The 16,084-nt window shown below is 43.2% G+C and overlaps 2 protein-coding genes across 6 annotated transcripts in view; both read right to left on the bottom strand.

Annotated features, from left to right (window-relative positions):
- Positions 1–3,787: 3,787 nt before the first annotated feature.
- FBXL22 (F-box and leucine rich repeat protein 22) lies at positions 3,788–10,107 on the bottom strand. Its single transcript, XM_040077064.2, has 2 exons — positions 9,718–10,107; positions 3,788–7,721 (listed from the first exon to the last, which is right to left on the bottom strand). Exons 1-2 carry the CDS (start codon positions 10,077–10,079, stop codon positions 7,376–7,378), a joined length of 708 nt encoding a protein of 235 aa, XP_039932998.1. The 5' UTR covers positions 10,080–10,107; the 3' UTR covers positions 3,788–7,375.
- Positions 10,108–12,125: 2,018 nt separating this feature from the next.
- The window catches only part of USP3 (ubiquitin specific peptidase 3), a 41,248-nt gene continuing 37,289 nt past the window's right edge, over positions 12,126–16,084 (bottom strand). For all 5 annotated transcript variants that reach the window (XM_040077294.1, XM_040077296.2, XM_040077293.1 and 2 more), the window contains one exon: positions 12,126–15,726. In XM_040077294.1, the coding sequence (XP_039933228.1) occupies positions 15,561–15,726 (166 nt within the window). In that variant the 3' untranslated portion in view covers positions 12,126–15,560. The remainder of the gene's footprint in view (positions 15,727–16,084) is intronic.

Genomic DNA, 16,084 nt, shown 5'->3' with positions numbered 1-16,084 from the left:
GTTGCTTGTATGTATTTGTGACCTGTGGTTGGTTTACTTAGGCTTCATAATTTAATATTTTGTCTCAGGAAGACAGGGTATGACATGTGAAGCATCTTACAGTGTTTACCCTGCCAGACTATGCTGTGTAGCCCCATACTCTGCCTTCTCCTGCCATGAGCCCATGGCTGGTCGGGTGTACTGCTCTTCATTCCTCGTGCTGCAATACAAGTTTATGCTGTGCTTGGTTCCTTCTTGCTTTTTGTTTAAACATTTTGCTCCCCCATAGTAGTTGTTGACAGTTACGGAATGCTGCCACCTTGGTTCAGAAAACTTCAAATATTTTGAACAAAATAATAATATTTTTTAATGGATGCACTGATGTAGTTGATTCCTGCTCAGAGTACACAAAAACTAAAATTGAAGAGTCAAGTGTCACAGTCAAGGCTGTGGATTTTATTCACATTTTTAGTCCTGCCTTCAGTCTCATTTTGTTGCAGCTCTAACTATTGTAATCATCATGGTTTGGCTTACATGGTGATTGATGTTTCTCTTTGGTTAGGACAGCAGTGTACTGCTCAAGGAGATCTCTGCTCTGTGCCTTAGGAAAGTGCTGGACAATAGATAATTGCCCATTGTCCCTATGAAAGACATCGTGGATGTCAAGCTGCAAACACTGCTTGGTGTTCAGAGCAGGATATACCTGGGGGGGGAGAAGGGGAGAGGCTGGCCCCAGGTGAGTCAGAGCTGCTCTGCTCCCGTTTCCCCCAGCCTCTTCCTCCCTCACCTCCTTGGGAAGATGCTGTGGGGACTGAGGGCTGGTGAAAACGTTTATTAGTGTCATCTCACCTGGGACACGACTGGTTCAAATCTGGAGTGTAGAATAGAAATTCCTGTTGTTTTCTCATGTGTCTGTTGTACTTTAGCAAGGATTGATCAGGAAATTTCCTGAGCTGCGGTATTGCTGCCAGTACCAGGAGGGTGGCCTTGGTAAGCTGTAAATTTGCAAATCCAGTTTTTATCTGGTGAACTTCCCTCAGTTAGGACTATTTGTTGGCTGTTGAAAAAGGCAAAAGCCTAGCTATGACCAAAGACCACACTGCAGTGAAACATCTCAGGGGCATCAGGAGTTTGGGGAAGGAGAGTCTCAGGGCTCTGAAATCATGCAGACATGGCGTCCTGCCTCATTGTATATTGGGTTGCAAGTTGGACTGAGCTGTTGATGTCCCATCACTGTGTTGTGAGGATGTGTAGTCACATCTTGGCCTAAATGTGTAGTTTTAATAGGTAAAAAATACAGTATTTAAATAAATAAGGAAACTATTCTATTAAGTATTATTATATTATTAAGTATCCTGTATTATTGCCTTCTACACATCATGAATGTGTCTGACTTAGTGGCACTGATTTGTCAACCTGTTTCAGTCAGCACAGAACGTAATAGCACTGTGCCTAAAAATGACAGTTCTATATGGGCTGTGCAGTTGGCTTTCTGGATAATGAAGATCTTTTTGGAGGCAGTTTACAGTAAAATCAGAGGGGATGTTGATTAAAGGTTTGTGCTTGATGGAACTTTAATGGCTTGGAACTAAAGAAAACGCTAGACACGTTTCTGTCCTTCCACAATACCCTAAGTAAAATGTCATCGTTTTCTATACTCAATTTTTAAATTGGATTGTGAAGTAAGACAGTTCATTATCAATGCTGAAAAAATGTATCAATGCAATTGTGTTCAGATTTTACCACGTGTAGTTGGTTTCATGTTTGCCAGATTCTGGGTGCCAAATTTAGTGTAGTGGTCCTAGTGTTTATTCTCTTTTTGGGAGAGAGAAGTGGGAGAAAGATTAGGAGAAAAAAGCAATGCAGGCTCAAGCTTAAAAATAAACAAATAGTTTTATTAACACACACTAAAAGAATGGAAAAAGAAAGTTGGGGAAAAAAATTAAACCAAAACAGAATGAAACTCCAAAACCACTCTTTCCTCCCCCTACAAACTGTTAACTTTCCTAGAAAACAACATTAAGAGACAAAACTTGTAATTTTCAGTCAATTTCACCATTTGAAAATAGTCTTTCATCAATTCTTTAGGAGAAGAGTGTCTCTTAGAGTCATGGATCCCACTGACAACTTAGAACAGTTCTCTTGTGGGTTTTTTAACTGTCACAAAAACAGCCCCTCAGAGAAACCTGCCTCTGTGACCCCTCCCATTAGCAGGTTCCCAAGCTGCTTATGGGTCATGGGCCTTAGACTTTTGCATATTGGGGTGTCACCTTTTAAAGATGATTAACTCCAGAGGCAAAGGATTCTTCATCTCAAGGCACAGAGATACCTTCTCACGTCTCCACTGGCGCAGAGGGCTTCTCATCTCTATCTCTGTTCAAGCATCTTATGGGATCAATATCAGTCCATCACAAACACCTTTGCTCAAATCCACACACAAACCTAAACAACCATCTCCCCAAATGCATATCTTTCCCATGATTTAAAGGGATAATCTAGAGTTCATTTCCACGTCTCAATAAGAATGGAATGACAAACTCCTCAACCCCCTGTCCCAATAGTCCTTTCACTCTCGCTCCACTGACTTCATGCTGCTGCTTCTCTATGTTCACTCTGTCCCTTTTCTTTCCTCTGTCAGGGAAGGGTTAGGCCTTGGAAGCTTCATGTTGCCAGGAAAGGGTTAAATCTGCCCAGAGTCTTTTTCTCTGTTGCTGCAGCTCAGGGTGTTAAGATTTTCAAGGCGTGCTGGTGAGGGGTGGGGAAGAACTCACACAGAAACACCAGAGATCAGATGAACCCGGGCAGTCCGGAATCAAAAAAACCAGGCAGGCTCATAAATGCCTTCTCAGCCCACCCCTCGGTTTAAATCGGGGCGGGCCCCGGCCCAGCCAGGCCCGTAGCTGGCAGCAGATGGGCTCGGAAGCACAGCCCGGCCAGGGCCGCTCCTCTGGGCCCGGCTCAGCCCAGCCCGGCCATTCCCGGCTGCCGCACACGTTACCTTTCCCTCTCTCTGGCCAAAGGGAAAGGGGCTGAGCTGCAGGAGATCAGGGTTTTACATGGGTACGTCCCAAAGTCACGTTTGACATTCTCAGTGGTCAAAACAGATGCCAATGTACCAACTAACCTTCTCATAGGTCCCTGTCCTTTCTAAAGCAATTCCCAGGTCCTGACCAGGGAATACATTCCACATTTGTCCATAACTAAAAACTAAACTGCGCCAACCCATGACAATATGTCATAAACAAATATCCCCATTCAAGGAGGGGAAGAACAAAGTAATAAGTAGAGCATTTTTATACTAATAGGCAATGAAATCAAGTGTGGAGTGTTTGAAGAACCTTTTTAGCTCAATAAAAGAAAATTTAAAAACAAACCACACGCCCCACAAAATACCCTGCCAACCCTCCCCCTCCTCCCACCCCAAGTCTTGGTGGAAAACTGGCAAAAAGGCTTAAGTAATGTGTAGACAGATGCAAGTGTGCTTTCGTATCTTGTAGCTGCTAGAAAATCTGTTCCTGTTATGCCTACAGAGACATATCTTTCACCACAGAGTGCTGGGAGAGCTGGTGGCACAAGGAGGTCTTTGCTAGCTGCCGTGATTGTTGCAGGGCTTTTAGTATTTGTTCACTTTTTTGTGGGAGGGAGAGATTAGGAGAAAAAAAACCAAAACAGGCTTTAGCTTAAAAATGAACAAAAAAAGTTTTATTAGCATACACTAAAAGAATGAAAGAAAAAAAATTGAGAAAGAAAACAAACTAAACAGAGTGACACTTTAAAACACGCTTCTCTCCTTTTACAAACTATTAACTTTCTTATTGAACAACATAGACACAACTTAAGATTTTCAGTCAGTTTCACTATTTAAACATAATTACTCATTACTATAGGAGAAGAGTCTTTCTAAGATCTTTTATGGAGATGTTTGCTACAAGACAAAAATAGTTCAGTGCTCTTAATGATGTTCTGTCAGCAAAGCTTTTCAGTGTATCTGGGGTACTATTTACAAATACTTCCTCTAGTCTAAAATCATCTTTGTCTCAAAGACTGAGACCTCCTTTTAACCCAGGAGCGGGGGCTTTAAAGTTCCTAAATAAATCTCAATTACATCAGTTCTTAATTTTGATTGGAATAGCGTTCTACCTAACGATACTAAGATGCTGCAAAGAACAGTTATTTTTTCCATAATTTACCTTAGAAAAGTCCAGTTAAAAATATCCACTTCTTCAATCCTATTCTAATATTATTAGTTCTTTTACTTCTCATCGGTCTGACTTCATATAAGTGTCTATTTCTATGTACTTTCTGGTTTTCTTTCTTCTTTCTCTCAAGGAAGAATTGTGCTTTAAAAGTTCTGTGTTGTTAGAGAAGGATTATTTTCGCTTAGGCCTGCAAGGGCCACGTGCACCCTGGGCTGCATGAGGCTGAAGGAAATGCAAAGCTGTGCTGATGGAGGAAGCTGGTAAATGTCCTTTTTTCCACCCCTAGGTCTCCTCTAAGGCGGTCCCGCTCAGAGTTGTTCTGGAGCTGCAGGCTTGCTTTCTCTGCTGGCAGCGGTGATTAAGCTGGGCCATGGCTGGCTCCTTCTGCCGCGGTCCGAGCACGTGGCCGGCACTGCCGAGCTGCAGCTGCCTCTTCCCTGCCGGCAGCAGGGGAAAGGGCTCAGCCGGCCCAGGCTCTCCCTGTGCGGGCAGCGGCCCTCAGACACCGGCCGGGCCCGGCCCAGTCACACAGAGGGGCAGCAGGGCCCGGCCCGGGCCGGCCACCCAAAAGGGCAGCAAGGCCCGGCCTGTGGCTGGCCCGGCTGCCTCCGGTGTTACCTCACGGCTGATTCCAAAGTGAGAGAGAGGCGGATCAGCAGCAGATTAGTTTTAAATGTTCCTTCCAAAGTCGCATTGACATTTCCTATTGGTCAACTTAGCTGCCAATATCCCAGCCAGCTTTTTGATAAGCCCCTGTCCTCCCCCCCCAACCCACTCCACTGTTAGGGTGGGGAAAAACATTTTACATTTCTCTGTAACCAGAAAACAAAATTGTGCCAGCCTATGATAACTGTATAAATCCATACCTTGTTTTGCCTTGTCATCAGTGTGTGGAACTGCTGTTGTGTATCCAGAGTAGGAGTTGTGTCAGCTTTGCAATTTCACATCACAGTAAATTTGTTCAGCTCAGCAATGTCCTTTGGCAGCTGTCAGATTGCTGTTTGTCCTTGTCCTACTTCCAGTTTTCTTCCTTACCTTGTGCTGCGTAAGGGCCTTACTTAAACTCTAGGAAGGAGTTAATGAAATACTAGTTTTACAGTGTCCATGCTGTTAAATATCTCTAAGTAATGAAGCTACAATAATTTGTTTTCCATATTGGTTTTCTGGGTGAGCGTTTCTTACAGATGCTCATACATTGTCGTGGTCTGGTGGCGAAGGTGCCGCGACCTTCCTTGCTAGAAGCGTCTTTAAAAAGACACCTAAATTGATGGAGGCACAGGCACTCAGGCAGAGAGTGATTCAGCTCTTTGTGCACCCTTAGGTGCAAAGTGATTTTGCTCTTTGGTGCACTAAGTGCTAAGTGATTTGCTCTCTAGTGCACTCTCAAGTGCAGAGTAATTTGCTCTTTGAAGAGCTGCCTGAGCAGCAGAACTGCATTTGCCATCCCGGGTGACACAGGAGTAAAAGCGAGACAGGGTCTTTCCGATCTCCAGGAAAGCTTCTGTAATCCACTGGTCTGGAGCAGGAAAGAACCGTAGAGCCAGGCTTGAGTGGGATTATATGGGGTGGTTAGGGGTGGGATTTTACAATTTAGCCAATGGGGAGAGGAACTGGGAAAGGGACCAGTGAGGGGAAGGATCCAAAACAGACCAATCGGCTTGGGTAAAAAAGAACCAATGGGGTAAAACTGATTAACGCATTTCTTCACCATGACATAGAGAACTGCCTGCCAGGGTTTCTCCTTTAGGGGGTTGTGTTTATATTCTCTCTGGCCTAACTGCTCCCTTTCTAAGGGGGCTTGTTTATATTAATGTCTGGCTTCTCTCCAGGGGAGTGTGTTTGTATTAACACTGTCTGGTTTAACAGCCTCCACTCATACAGGTTAATTATTTCTCCATAACTACAGCATTGTTTGACTAAGTTGCTGTAATGCTGTGATTTATTTCTTAGCTCAGCCAAGTTAGAGAGTACCAAGAATATCTGTGGATCACTTAACGAAGATCGGAAGGAGAAGTAAGTACATTCAGTTACGTTGAGAGTGAAGTCCTCTTTGGTGTCAGATTTTGTAGACAGTGGCATAATGTCAAAAGCATGTTTAAAAAAAAAATCACTTCCAGGTAGCAGAACACTGTGCAGGAAAGGGACCGCCTTGTGCTTTGGGATGAAAATAGCTATGGGTTTTGTACTTTGCAGTTAGAAATGGGTGTTTATATAGAGCTGATTTGTAGTGTGTTCCTAATTTAGCATTTAAAGCTACAGGCTGTTAGTCCCTGTCTTTTTCTTGTGGGTTAGTTCTATGAACTAGCACTTGTTCATATTGCAGTTCCTTTAATGTCAGCTTTAAAAAATAACTTGGTGCATCTTATGAAAGTACATCATGCAAAGGGTCAAACTGGGTTTTGTGTGCCTTGAATCCATGCTTCCCTCATTGAGTAAAAAAGCCTGGTAAATTAGCTGCCACTGTTACTCACTGAGAAAGTGCTGGTGGTCAGTACTCTGCTTTTGCTAGAAAGACCTTTCAGGGAGTGGTTATCCTCCTTAGTGGATGGAGCAACTGTCTGGATATACTGTTTTACAGAAGTTTGTTAATCACCCTTGTCCTGAAATTTGTGAAAATCCAACAGTGACTCAGGCTCTCTCTGCTGCGGCTTTAGGCCCTTGCCCATTACATAAGGAGTTTTGAAAGTGCAGGGTCTGGTCTGAACCTTGTGACCCAGTGGGAGGCTCTTCCTTAATGCTTATGTTCTCAGGTCACTGTGTGACTCATTCTGCCTCAGTTCACTGTATTTCTTCCAGGCAGTCAGTGAACCTTGCCATCAAACCTACTGCACCACGTCAAACTACTGTTTCTTAGAAGTCCATAAAATTTATTGAACTCCATCAAATTATTTGGCTTTAATAAACACAATGCTGCTTCCCTCTTCTGAGTGATGTGCATCTGCAGCAGGAGGGTACCAGAACTCCAGTTTTCTGCAGGTCTGGCATTTTGTGACAGTAATGCAGTGTTTTCCAGTTTCAGTGAACAACAGAGAAGAGTTTTTTCCTGAAGCCCATCCAGGAGGAGATGCATGCATTTTCCCAGTACACCCTTTAAAAAAACCACCGTTTGTTTGGACTTGACCAGAATCCATGGAAGTAGCCACAGTTCCTTGCTACCTCAGTGCAGTAAAATACCCATGCTGAATATTTTGTTGCATTTAAAGCTGAACCAAATTCCTTGATGCTTTTACAAGCATCAGCTTTTTTTCTGGCTTACTGTCTGGGATCATGCTAGCACTTCTGTCTGCTCTCAGCATTACTGAAGGACACTTTTCCCTGACTCTCTCTAGCCCAGCTTGTGTTACATTGCGGCAGAAATCCACGTGGAGCGTTCGCAGTGATGCCCCATGGAGGGTCACTGCCTGCAAGGTGTGGTCGGTGATCCGCACACAGTTTTCCAGTTTGAGGCTTTTCAGGTTTGGGCAGTTCTTGAGAAGCTGCAGAATGCAATCATCTGTAACGTGGCCACATCCAGAGAGGGTCAGAGACAGCAGATTTGGACATCTGAAAGCAGGATGGTGACAGGTGAGATGGGAGAAATCATAGAGCTTGCAGAAGCAAATAGCATCAAGAATAAATTACGAAGGCTGGAAAAATGCCATCCTCTTCATCAGGAGGGGGAAAGAAGCACAAGTAGGTGAGCGTGCATGTAGGTCTTAATGTTCAGCTTAACTGAAGGCAAAGCTTACCTCCTTTGTGTTTTCTGTTGGTAGCAACATCTCTAGCTCAGCTGGCAGGGGCACGTGGAGGCCTATTTAAACTGCAGCTGCACCATTTCTTAAGGAGCTGGATGGTGCTGTGCTTCTCCAGGCACAGAATTGGAGACCCAGTAGAGAGGAGATTGATTTCAGGATGGAGGACAATTGAGAGAAGAGACTGCTGTGCAGACATGCTGAGCATGAGCAAGTAAGGCTAAGGCACTCCCACTCTTTATTTTCAGGAATTACAGATACATTTTATGTCCTTGGATTTACTGAGTAGTTGCCAGCTGCTTCCTAAAGAGTGCTGATGTTGAAACCCCCACACAGCTCTTAAACTTTCCTTTGAGTCACTGAAACTGGTAACTTTATTGTTATAAACAGTGGTGCAGCATATGAAAAAAGCTTTTTTTTTGCTGCGTGAGTAAGCCTGGGGAAATACAGGAAAGGCCTGTCCCCATTGGGGTGTTGACGCTGTACAGGAGCTGCCCTGGTGCAGCTGCTGTGCAGAGCAGGGCGCTGTGCAGCAGCCTGCAAACTTGTGCCATGACTGGCTCCTGTCTCAGCCCCCTCTCCAGGCAGCAGCAGTTCAGCATCCACCTGTTTAGCTAAACAGAGCATCACACACAGGTCTGTGTTAACGTTGCTCTCATGAGACCTCTAGACAGATTTTTTTTTCTTTTAACTCTTTTCTGTTAGGAGTAGTTGGAGGAAAAAGCTGGCAGCAGTTAAAAAAGGCTCTAACAGAATAAAACTACTTCAAACTCAGGAAGAAAAGCTAGATATTTAATTTGAATTTTCCGTTCTACACAGTGCTAGGTATTTTGACTGGGAATGCTTTCAATGGGTTGTAGCAAAAAGGGGCAGGACCTTGTATTATCCTTCCTAGGCACACGTATCCTGATTCCTCCTTAATTAATGCAGATTTTTATCAGTTGTTCTAGACCGTTTACTTCAGAAACCTGGCACTTGTAATTTAGTCCCTTTTTTGAAGCTGCATTTCAGTTCTTGTTTTGAGATTGCGCTCTTGCTGGCTCTCACCAACACGCTCTGTCCTGTCATTATGCCATAATTTATTGGCTTTTTCCAGTTGCTCTGAAGCTGAGGGCTGGCTGTGGCACAGGTGCACCGTGTCAGGGACGCACTGGCATGGCCCCTTGGCTCTGCGTTGGGACCAAGCCAGCCCTGGCGTTACCCCACACACACAGTGGGACTGGCTCTGCCCCATCAGCCCTCCTGTCATTGCTCTGCTCCTTCCTCAGAGCTGCCTTGCAGCAGCAGAGCTGTGAAGAAAAAGCTGTGCACCCAGAGTTGCTTTTCCGTGGTGGCATTTCTCTTCCCTCACTGCAGTTCAGAAGCAGGTAGAAGTTTAAACTTTAGTATAACAGCAGTATTTATTTCTTGGACTGAACTAAAGCTGACACTTAGTAACATCTTAATTGAACTTGGTTGTAATGAGGTGTGATCACTGTTTGAAATCAGGGCTCTGCTCCAGGCACTCCCCCCCCCCAGAGTCTGCCAGAATGGTGCAGTTCAGCTGAGCAGCAATGTGCAGGAGTGCACTTTCCCATATTAACTAATTCTTAGGAAAAAAAGAAGGAAAGTGTAGACTTAAGGGAAATCTATATGAAGCATACACTATTGCCACTGTAAAATGAACTTATATTACACTGAAGTTGTAAGGGCAAAGCAGTCATGTACTTCATGCTCCATTTCAGGCAGGGGCTATGGAAGATTTGAAATAACTCTCACTCCACTCATCTCAAGCCAGTTAACTGCACATTCACACCAACAGAACATACCTGTTACAAACGGCTAGTAAAAAATCACTGACAGTGTTCTCATGCCTCTTACAGAAGTCTTTCTGGAAACTGTTTTTCATCCAGTCCTCAATGTTACACACCTTGACTCTTTCTGAATTCCAGCAGATGGATAAGTGTTTTAAAGTAGGTCCCAGGAGAAAATTATCCTTCTTTAGTTCCACTGGAGAATGAAAGTTCAATAAAGACCACAGCAAAGGATCCTGAAACACTTCTAGCAATTTGTGACATGTTTTTGCTAGATTTTTCCTACTGTTTTTATCCAGAAAAGAGAAGAGATGTAAAAGGCATTCCCGGTTGAGCTGGGTTATGTGCATTGCCTGGCAGAAGTGACAGAGCCTCATGGAGTAACGGCAGTGCTGGAGGGAGCTTGCACTCACCAGGAGCCTATTGCACATATATGGTTGTGGAATGGGGTTTATTTTTGGCTAACAAGTGGTGCAGAAGCTCAGAACAGGGAACGGAAAAGAACCATGTATGCAGCTTGTGCTTCCTTTGTCCGTGACACTGGAATGGGTATGTGCAACTTGACTGTCATTCAATGCTTCCTTAAAAGGGATTTTTTTTTTTTCTCCCTTGTACATGCTCCTGAAGTTTAGCAGTGCTTGTGCTGAGTTACTGGAGTGGGGTGGGGCTGTAGCTACAGCTGCCAAGCATATCTTTGTTAGTGTTCCCCATTTGGGAGATTTGGCTTTCTGAGCAGCACTTTGATTTTGCTGTAACACTTCTACTCCCTATTTGTTCATTGATTTTTCTGAGGTTGCACGTTTGGTTCATGTTCAAGGACTGTTATATGGATAATGGAACTTTCATAAAACAGTTTTTTAGAAGGAGCTGAAACATTTTATGGGTGCCTTGAAGCACACACAGAGTCTGTAATTCAAGTTTACAAGCCTCAGAGGTAGGGGCTGTTTCTTGCCCAGTTATTTGAGGCTGACCTGTGCTATAAACAAAGCTGGCTGTGTCCCCACCGTCTGCAGGACAGGAGCAATAACACAGAGGCAGCCACGCATGGGAGCAGCAAGGCTATGTTTAGTTCCTTGTGGGCTTGTGCTTTTAATAGATGTCTTCTGTTGGCTTGAGTTTTACAAGTTTGGCTGTTGTGGTTTTGTAGGTTTAGTTCCATTACCACAGAAACCTTTTTTCCACCCTTTGGTGGAAAAAGGAGATATGAAAAGTGGTTTTCCAGGTAAAAGTATCTGTTGTACAGTAATTGGAGAAAGTGTAGCAGAAAGTTGTTCCTAGAAGAAAAATAAAGCTACAGCGAGGGCAGGTTGGAATTAAAAGCAAGAAGCATCCCCTTAACTTTCTTGCTTGGGAATAAAAAATGCTTGTGATGAAGGTTATTTTTTAGTCACCTTCTGCCCCTGGTGTTAATACAAGAATAAATACATTCAACAAACCCATACAAAGTTACAGCAAACAGCACTGGGGGCGTTTTTCAAGTGGCCCGCACACGTAGCTGGAAGACTTTATGTACCAATGGCATTTTAATTAGGAGTATTTTAATACAGGACAAGGTTGAGTGGGACCCAATTTTACCTCCTCCTTACCCAGAGAATGCAGTTTAAAACTCAGCTCTGAAAACCAAGATCTGAAATTTGTTTGCAGTCTGCAACAATCATAGCTTGAGGAAGTGCCTGAGTAATGTGTGTGTCTGAAACACAGCTGGCAAACATAAAGAAATGGCAATTCTTTCTACTTCATTCTTTAGTTACTAACTTTCTACTATATACAGTAAGCTGTGTTTAACAGTTGCTGGTCTTCTTGGTTTTATATGCTTTGTCATGGAATCTTTTCTTTGAAATTATAAGGAGATTGCTGTTCCCACTCCCCTCTCAGAAACAGCTCTGGTCAATGCCACAAAAGGGACAAGAAGATTTCACATACCAGGTACTGCAGTTCACTGGAAAACAGCAGCTTAAAAGATGTGCCTGCAGGTGGTGTTCTTCATTCTCATATTAGCATTTTCAGCTCTCAAGAACTTACCTTCATTTTTAAGCAGGTTTAAACAGTTGAGACTTCTCAGAGTTATACATACAGGAATACTATTTAAAAAAATATTAATTAAAGAATTCCTCCAAATTAACAACAAATCAACAGTCCAGCAAAGCTGAATGACAAGGAGGGACTCTTGCCAGACAGAGGGGACACACCACAATCTGACATAAAAACTAAGAGCAGTTGGGTGACAAGGCATTTAAAATGGAATGACGTCCTCTTCAAGTCCTCTTTGGGGTTAGGTGCTAAGAGGTGTTACAGAGTTAGGAACACTGCAATTGCTTTATTTTGCTATATTTTCCCAGAGCTAGGTACAGTACTCTGCCATTTTTGTTCAGAGGACATACACCAATGTTCTGCAAACCTGTAGAAGGACAAGAGAAGTTTCATTTTCTAAGGAAAGGAGACACTTTAATGGCACATTTTCCATAAACACACTGTGTGATGAGATATAATTCCCATTCATCCTGGAAGTGCTCCAGAAACACACAAGATGAGCACAGTCAGTGATCCTCACTGAAAATTACACACAAGATTTTAATGGTAAACAATTACAACTATGGCACTACAATACTTCAGAATATCCTAAAGCATGTTGGAATCAGCTGTCAAGGTGCCCATTACCTCATCAGTAAGACACAGACATATCAGTAATGAAACACTGCTGGGGGAACTTCTGAACACCACGTATTACACTTCCCATTGATTTAGTAAAATCTTCATAAATGGCCTCCTACTTTGGATACAAGTCCACTGTCCCTGCCTGTCTCAAACTTTTAAACTCTCTTGCTGACATTTAGGAGCTGGACCTTTTGCAGTTTTGACTGACATAAATCTGGGCTCCAGTTGTATACGTGGCTAAACAATCACTAACAAAAGGACAACCTTTGATTGGACACATTTTGGTGAAAAAGATACAAGTCTTTGAACTTGCTTCTTGCAAGAACAGTTGCTGCTTGCAGAGCAGTGTCAAACAAGAAAAAAATTCTTGCCGGCTAGTGTGTACTATGATGAGCAATAAGTAGAAAAGAAACATTTGGCTTAAATGAAAGAGATATTCCCCCCCCTCCCCCAAGCTAGTACATAAATATAGGATATACAAGCTAGGTTAAAAAGGTAATACTAGGCCAGGTGCAGTATATGTTACTGGTTCAGTGCTCAGTTACTTTTTTTTTTTTTCCAGACACCACACTGAATAGAATACAGTGGATAAGCAAAGTTCTCCACCAGGAAGAGAAATACTTGTGTTGCCACAACAAACTGTTCATACTGTCCATCAGGGTTTGCAGTGGGAAAAAGTTAAATTAGAAAAGGGTTTACAATGTACTTGTTCCAGCAAAGCATATGGCTGAGTCCTGAGCAGCACCTGCTGCAAGGACAGCCTGCTGTGATTGCATCGTGTTCCCAGGCTGGCTGCACATGGCCCTGCTGGAAATACCACTACCCAGGAGCTGCATGGGACACAGCAAATGGGACTGAAAGAAAATGCTTAACTGAGAACGTAACTCTGACCAAACAATTGCTGACAAGTAGAAGTTGATTAAAATAAGTGAATGTTGCTGAAGATTACAGATTTAAATTTCTAAAAATACAGAAAGGCACATTTACATCACTGTTTTGCAAGAACACTGCGTACACCTGGCTATTTTAAGTTCAACTGCTGCTGGCCCAGAGATAGTTGTGTATTTTAAGCTTGATATTCTCAAAGGTAAATTCTAAAGAAAGCTGGTCCAAAGCAGCATGCAGAGAAAACACAGCTAGAAGTGACATCTGTGCAGCTCCCTATGAGCAGCAGGAAGGGCAGGAATGTGCTTTAACTTCCCCGTTTTCTGCTTGTGTATCAGCAACCTATTTTTGTTTATTAGAATAAAGGCTCTGTCTGTAAGGAAGGGAAGGTGACAAACTATCTACAGTTTAGAGCAATGACAAGTTCTATTTACTGTCCAACTGAAGTAGAAAACATACTTATAAATACGTCACACTGTCAAATTACTCTATAGTCTTAACCTGTGTACATATTCAAAAACTATTAGCTATGCTGAATGATTTCTGCAGTTTTAGATTAAGCCAATTTTCCCCTTTCCTGGTTTAAGATGCTGTGACAAAGCTCTCAAGAATGGCCCTGTACCAAATGCCTGTGATTTGTCCTTACCCTGGCCTGCGTACAGCCAGCGGGACTCCAGGGCAGGGCACTGCTGTGCACGCCCTGTGCCGCAGGCTGCTCCGGGCCCTGCTCCAGCCCACCCCTCCCTGTCCTTCAGGGGCATTAACTAAAATAGGACTCACAGCTGGAGTTCTTGTGTGTTTTCAGATAACTGCATTTTCTGTTAACACAACTAAGAGCTGCTCTTAGTTACCAGTTTCTCTGGTGGTGAGTATTCTCCTCTTAATGAGAGTTCAGGAGCATCCAGCTCCTTGTTTGGCACAAGGAAGCCAAATGTTTAGCCAAAGCTAGAAAGGAGGGAACAGATCTGAAATGCAACGTTTCTCAAATGTCATGTTTTCTGTCAGATTCTGGCTTTTGCAGTAGTGGTTTTCCTGTCTGCCTTTCCCATCATAGTAGCTGACTTCTACTCAGCAGAAGAACTAAACCAACTCCATTACATAGCCAGGTTTTAGAAGCTGCACCATGCCTCTGGTGTTCACCTACAGACTGAACAAAAATGCCACCCTGGTCCAGTGTGTAAATGCCACAGGAGCTCCCTGAGCCTGCTCCAGGAACCAGCACACTTGGCTCAGCACCTCCCCTCCGTGGGCTCTGCTGTGAGAGACTGAGAATCCTTCCTTGAGTTTGCATTTGAACTGATAGAACAATTCTGTGTAAAGCACCTGCAACCCCATCTGTCTCCTCCTGCTTCCAAGTGAACTGTAGCCATGGAGCAGAGCATTGTTCTCACTAACCCCAGCCCTTGGGGCTGTGCTTGCAATTCCCACCAGGAACTAAGGAGTTCTACTTGGGATTCTACTACCAGGAAGTCGCCCCAATTTTCAAGCACGTAAGTGTTCATGATCAAATTTCAAGATGACAGTCTAAACCAAGAGATGTTAAATGCATTTCAGGTTCAGTTAAAAAATCATAAAGCTATATGTAATTTAGACAGGTAATTTTAAGATAATTGTTTCAAATTTGCAAGGGGTAGGGGGCAGAGCATATCTAAGCAACACTTGAATTAAATTGCAGTATTGATACAATTGGACCAACTTTATTTACAATGATTCCTGAAATTCATCAGCCTGAATACACACCAATATAGCAGCAATTACCTGATCTATTTAATGGTGCCACATTGCCTCTCTTCTGCAGACAAACAACATTGGTCAGAGGTCACTGTTTAAGCTTCTTGCACGAGGGAAAATAGTACGTGCAAACAATTCCTTGATTTAAAGAGATTAAATCATGTCTACATAACAGGACTGAGAACAGCACAAAGTTGTATTGCTTGATCTTCACGATCAAAAGCACATTTATCTTGCTTGAAAGGAGGACAGTTTTTTTGATGTAAATGTGCCTTTAGAAAGTGAGAACTGAAAACATTAATAAAAAAGTCAAATAACTATTTCATTAAACTATATATATAAAAATTGAGTTATCACAACTAAAGCAGCAAATCAAAATCTGCTGAGGTTTTCTGGTATAACTAAAAAAAAGTTAGTTTGTGTCCAAGTTCAGTAAGTCAAATGCTACCATTGACACAACAAAACAAAAACCCACAAGAGGAAATTGCAAAGTGCACAATGAAATTAATAAGTCTTGGATCAAGTATTTATGGAAAAATGGAAATGTTTGTCCGGTGAACTTGATAAGTAAGAATGCAAAGGAGGTATTAAAGTTTCTCTGCTCCAGGCTTGGCTTGGCGCTCCACGTAGAAGAGGATGTAGGCCTTGGCCTTACCCACAGTCTCCTCGTCGGTCAGGGTTACAGTACTGTCATTGAAGTGGAACCAGCGGCCCTCGTGCGCTGCGTATGCCGTGTAGTGGCCGGAGCCAACGCTGTGGGGCAAGCAGAAGGGACAACAGTCAGGGACACACCTCACTAAGGCACCTTCTCCTAGGGTTAAGGGACTGCCAGCAGCCTGAGGAAGGAAGGTACTCACAGCCCTGCAGAGCAGATGCCTCTCTTTTTGAGTTCTGAGGCTCAAAGTTCTCCAAATTAAAATTTTACAAGAACACATTGTCTTGTCCCTTCTACTGTTACTCTCAACAATCTGTCCAGGGCTGGGAAAAGTTAAAAGACTCCCAGTAACTTCACTTCAAAATATGCTCAAGCGCCAGCCCTGGGGCATGCCTGTGAGCTTTCACTGCTGTAGCAGGAAAGGTAACAGTGAGGATCTCTTTCACCATACACATC

Source organism: Hirundo rustica, chromosome 13 (assembly GCF_015227805.2).
Source record: "Hirundo rustica isolate bHirRus1 chromosome 13, bHirRus1.pri.v3, whole genome shotgun sequence".
Taxonomy (NCBI): Eukaryota; Metazoa; Chordata; class Aves; order Passeriformes; family Hirundinidae; genus Hirundo; species Hirundo rustica.
This window is presented reverse-complemented; position numbering and strand designations above follow the sequence as displayed.

Bases quoted from the DNA above. Each gene is read 5' to 3' on its own strand.
- FBXL22 (XM_040077064.2), bottom strand. From the start codon at position 10,079: ATGAGGCTCTGTCACTTCTGCCAGGCAATGCACATAACCCAGCTCAAC. The intron at 7,722-9,717 runs GTATGTTCTGTT...TCCTGCTTTCAG, and splicing joins TTACTAGCCGTTTGTAACAG to ATGTCCAAATCTGCTGTCTC.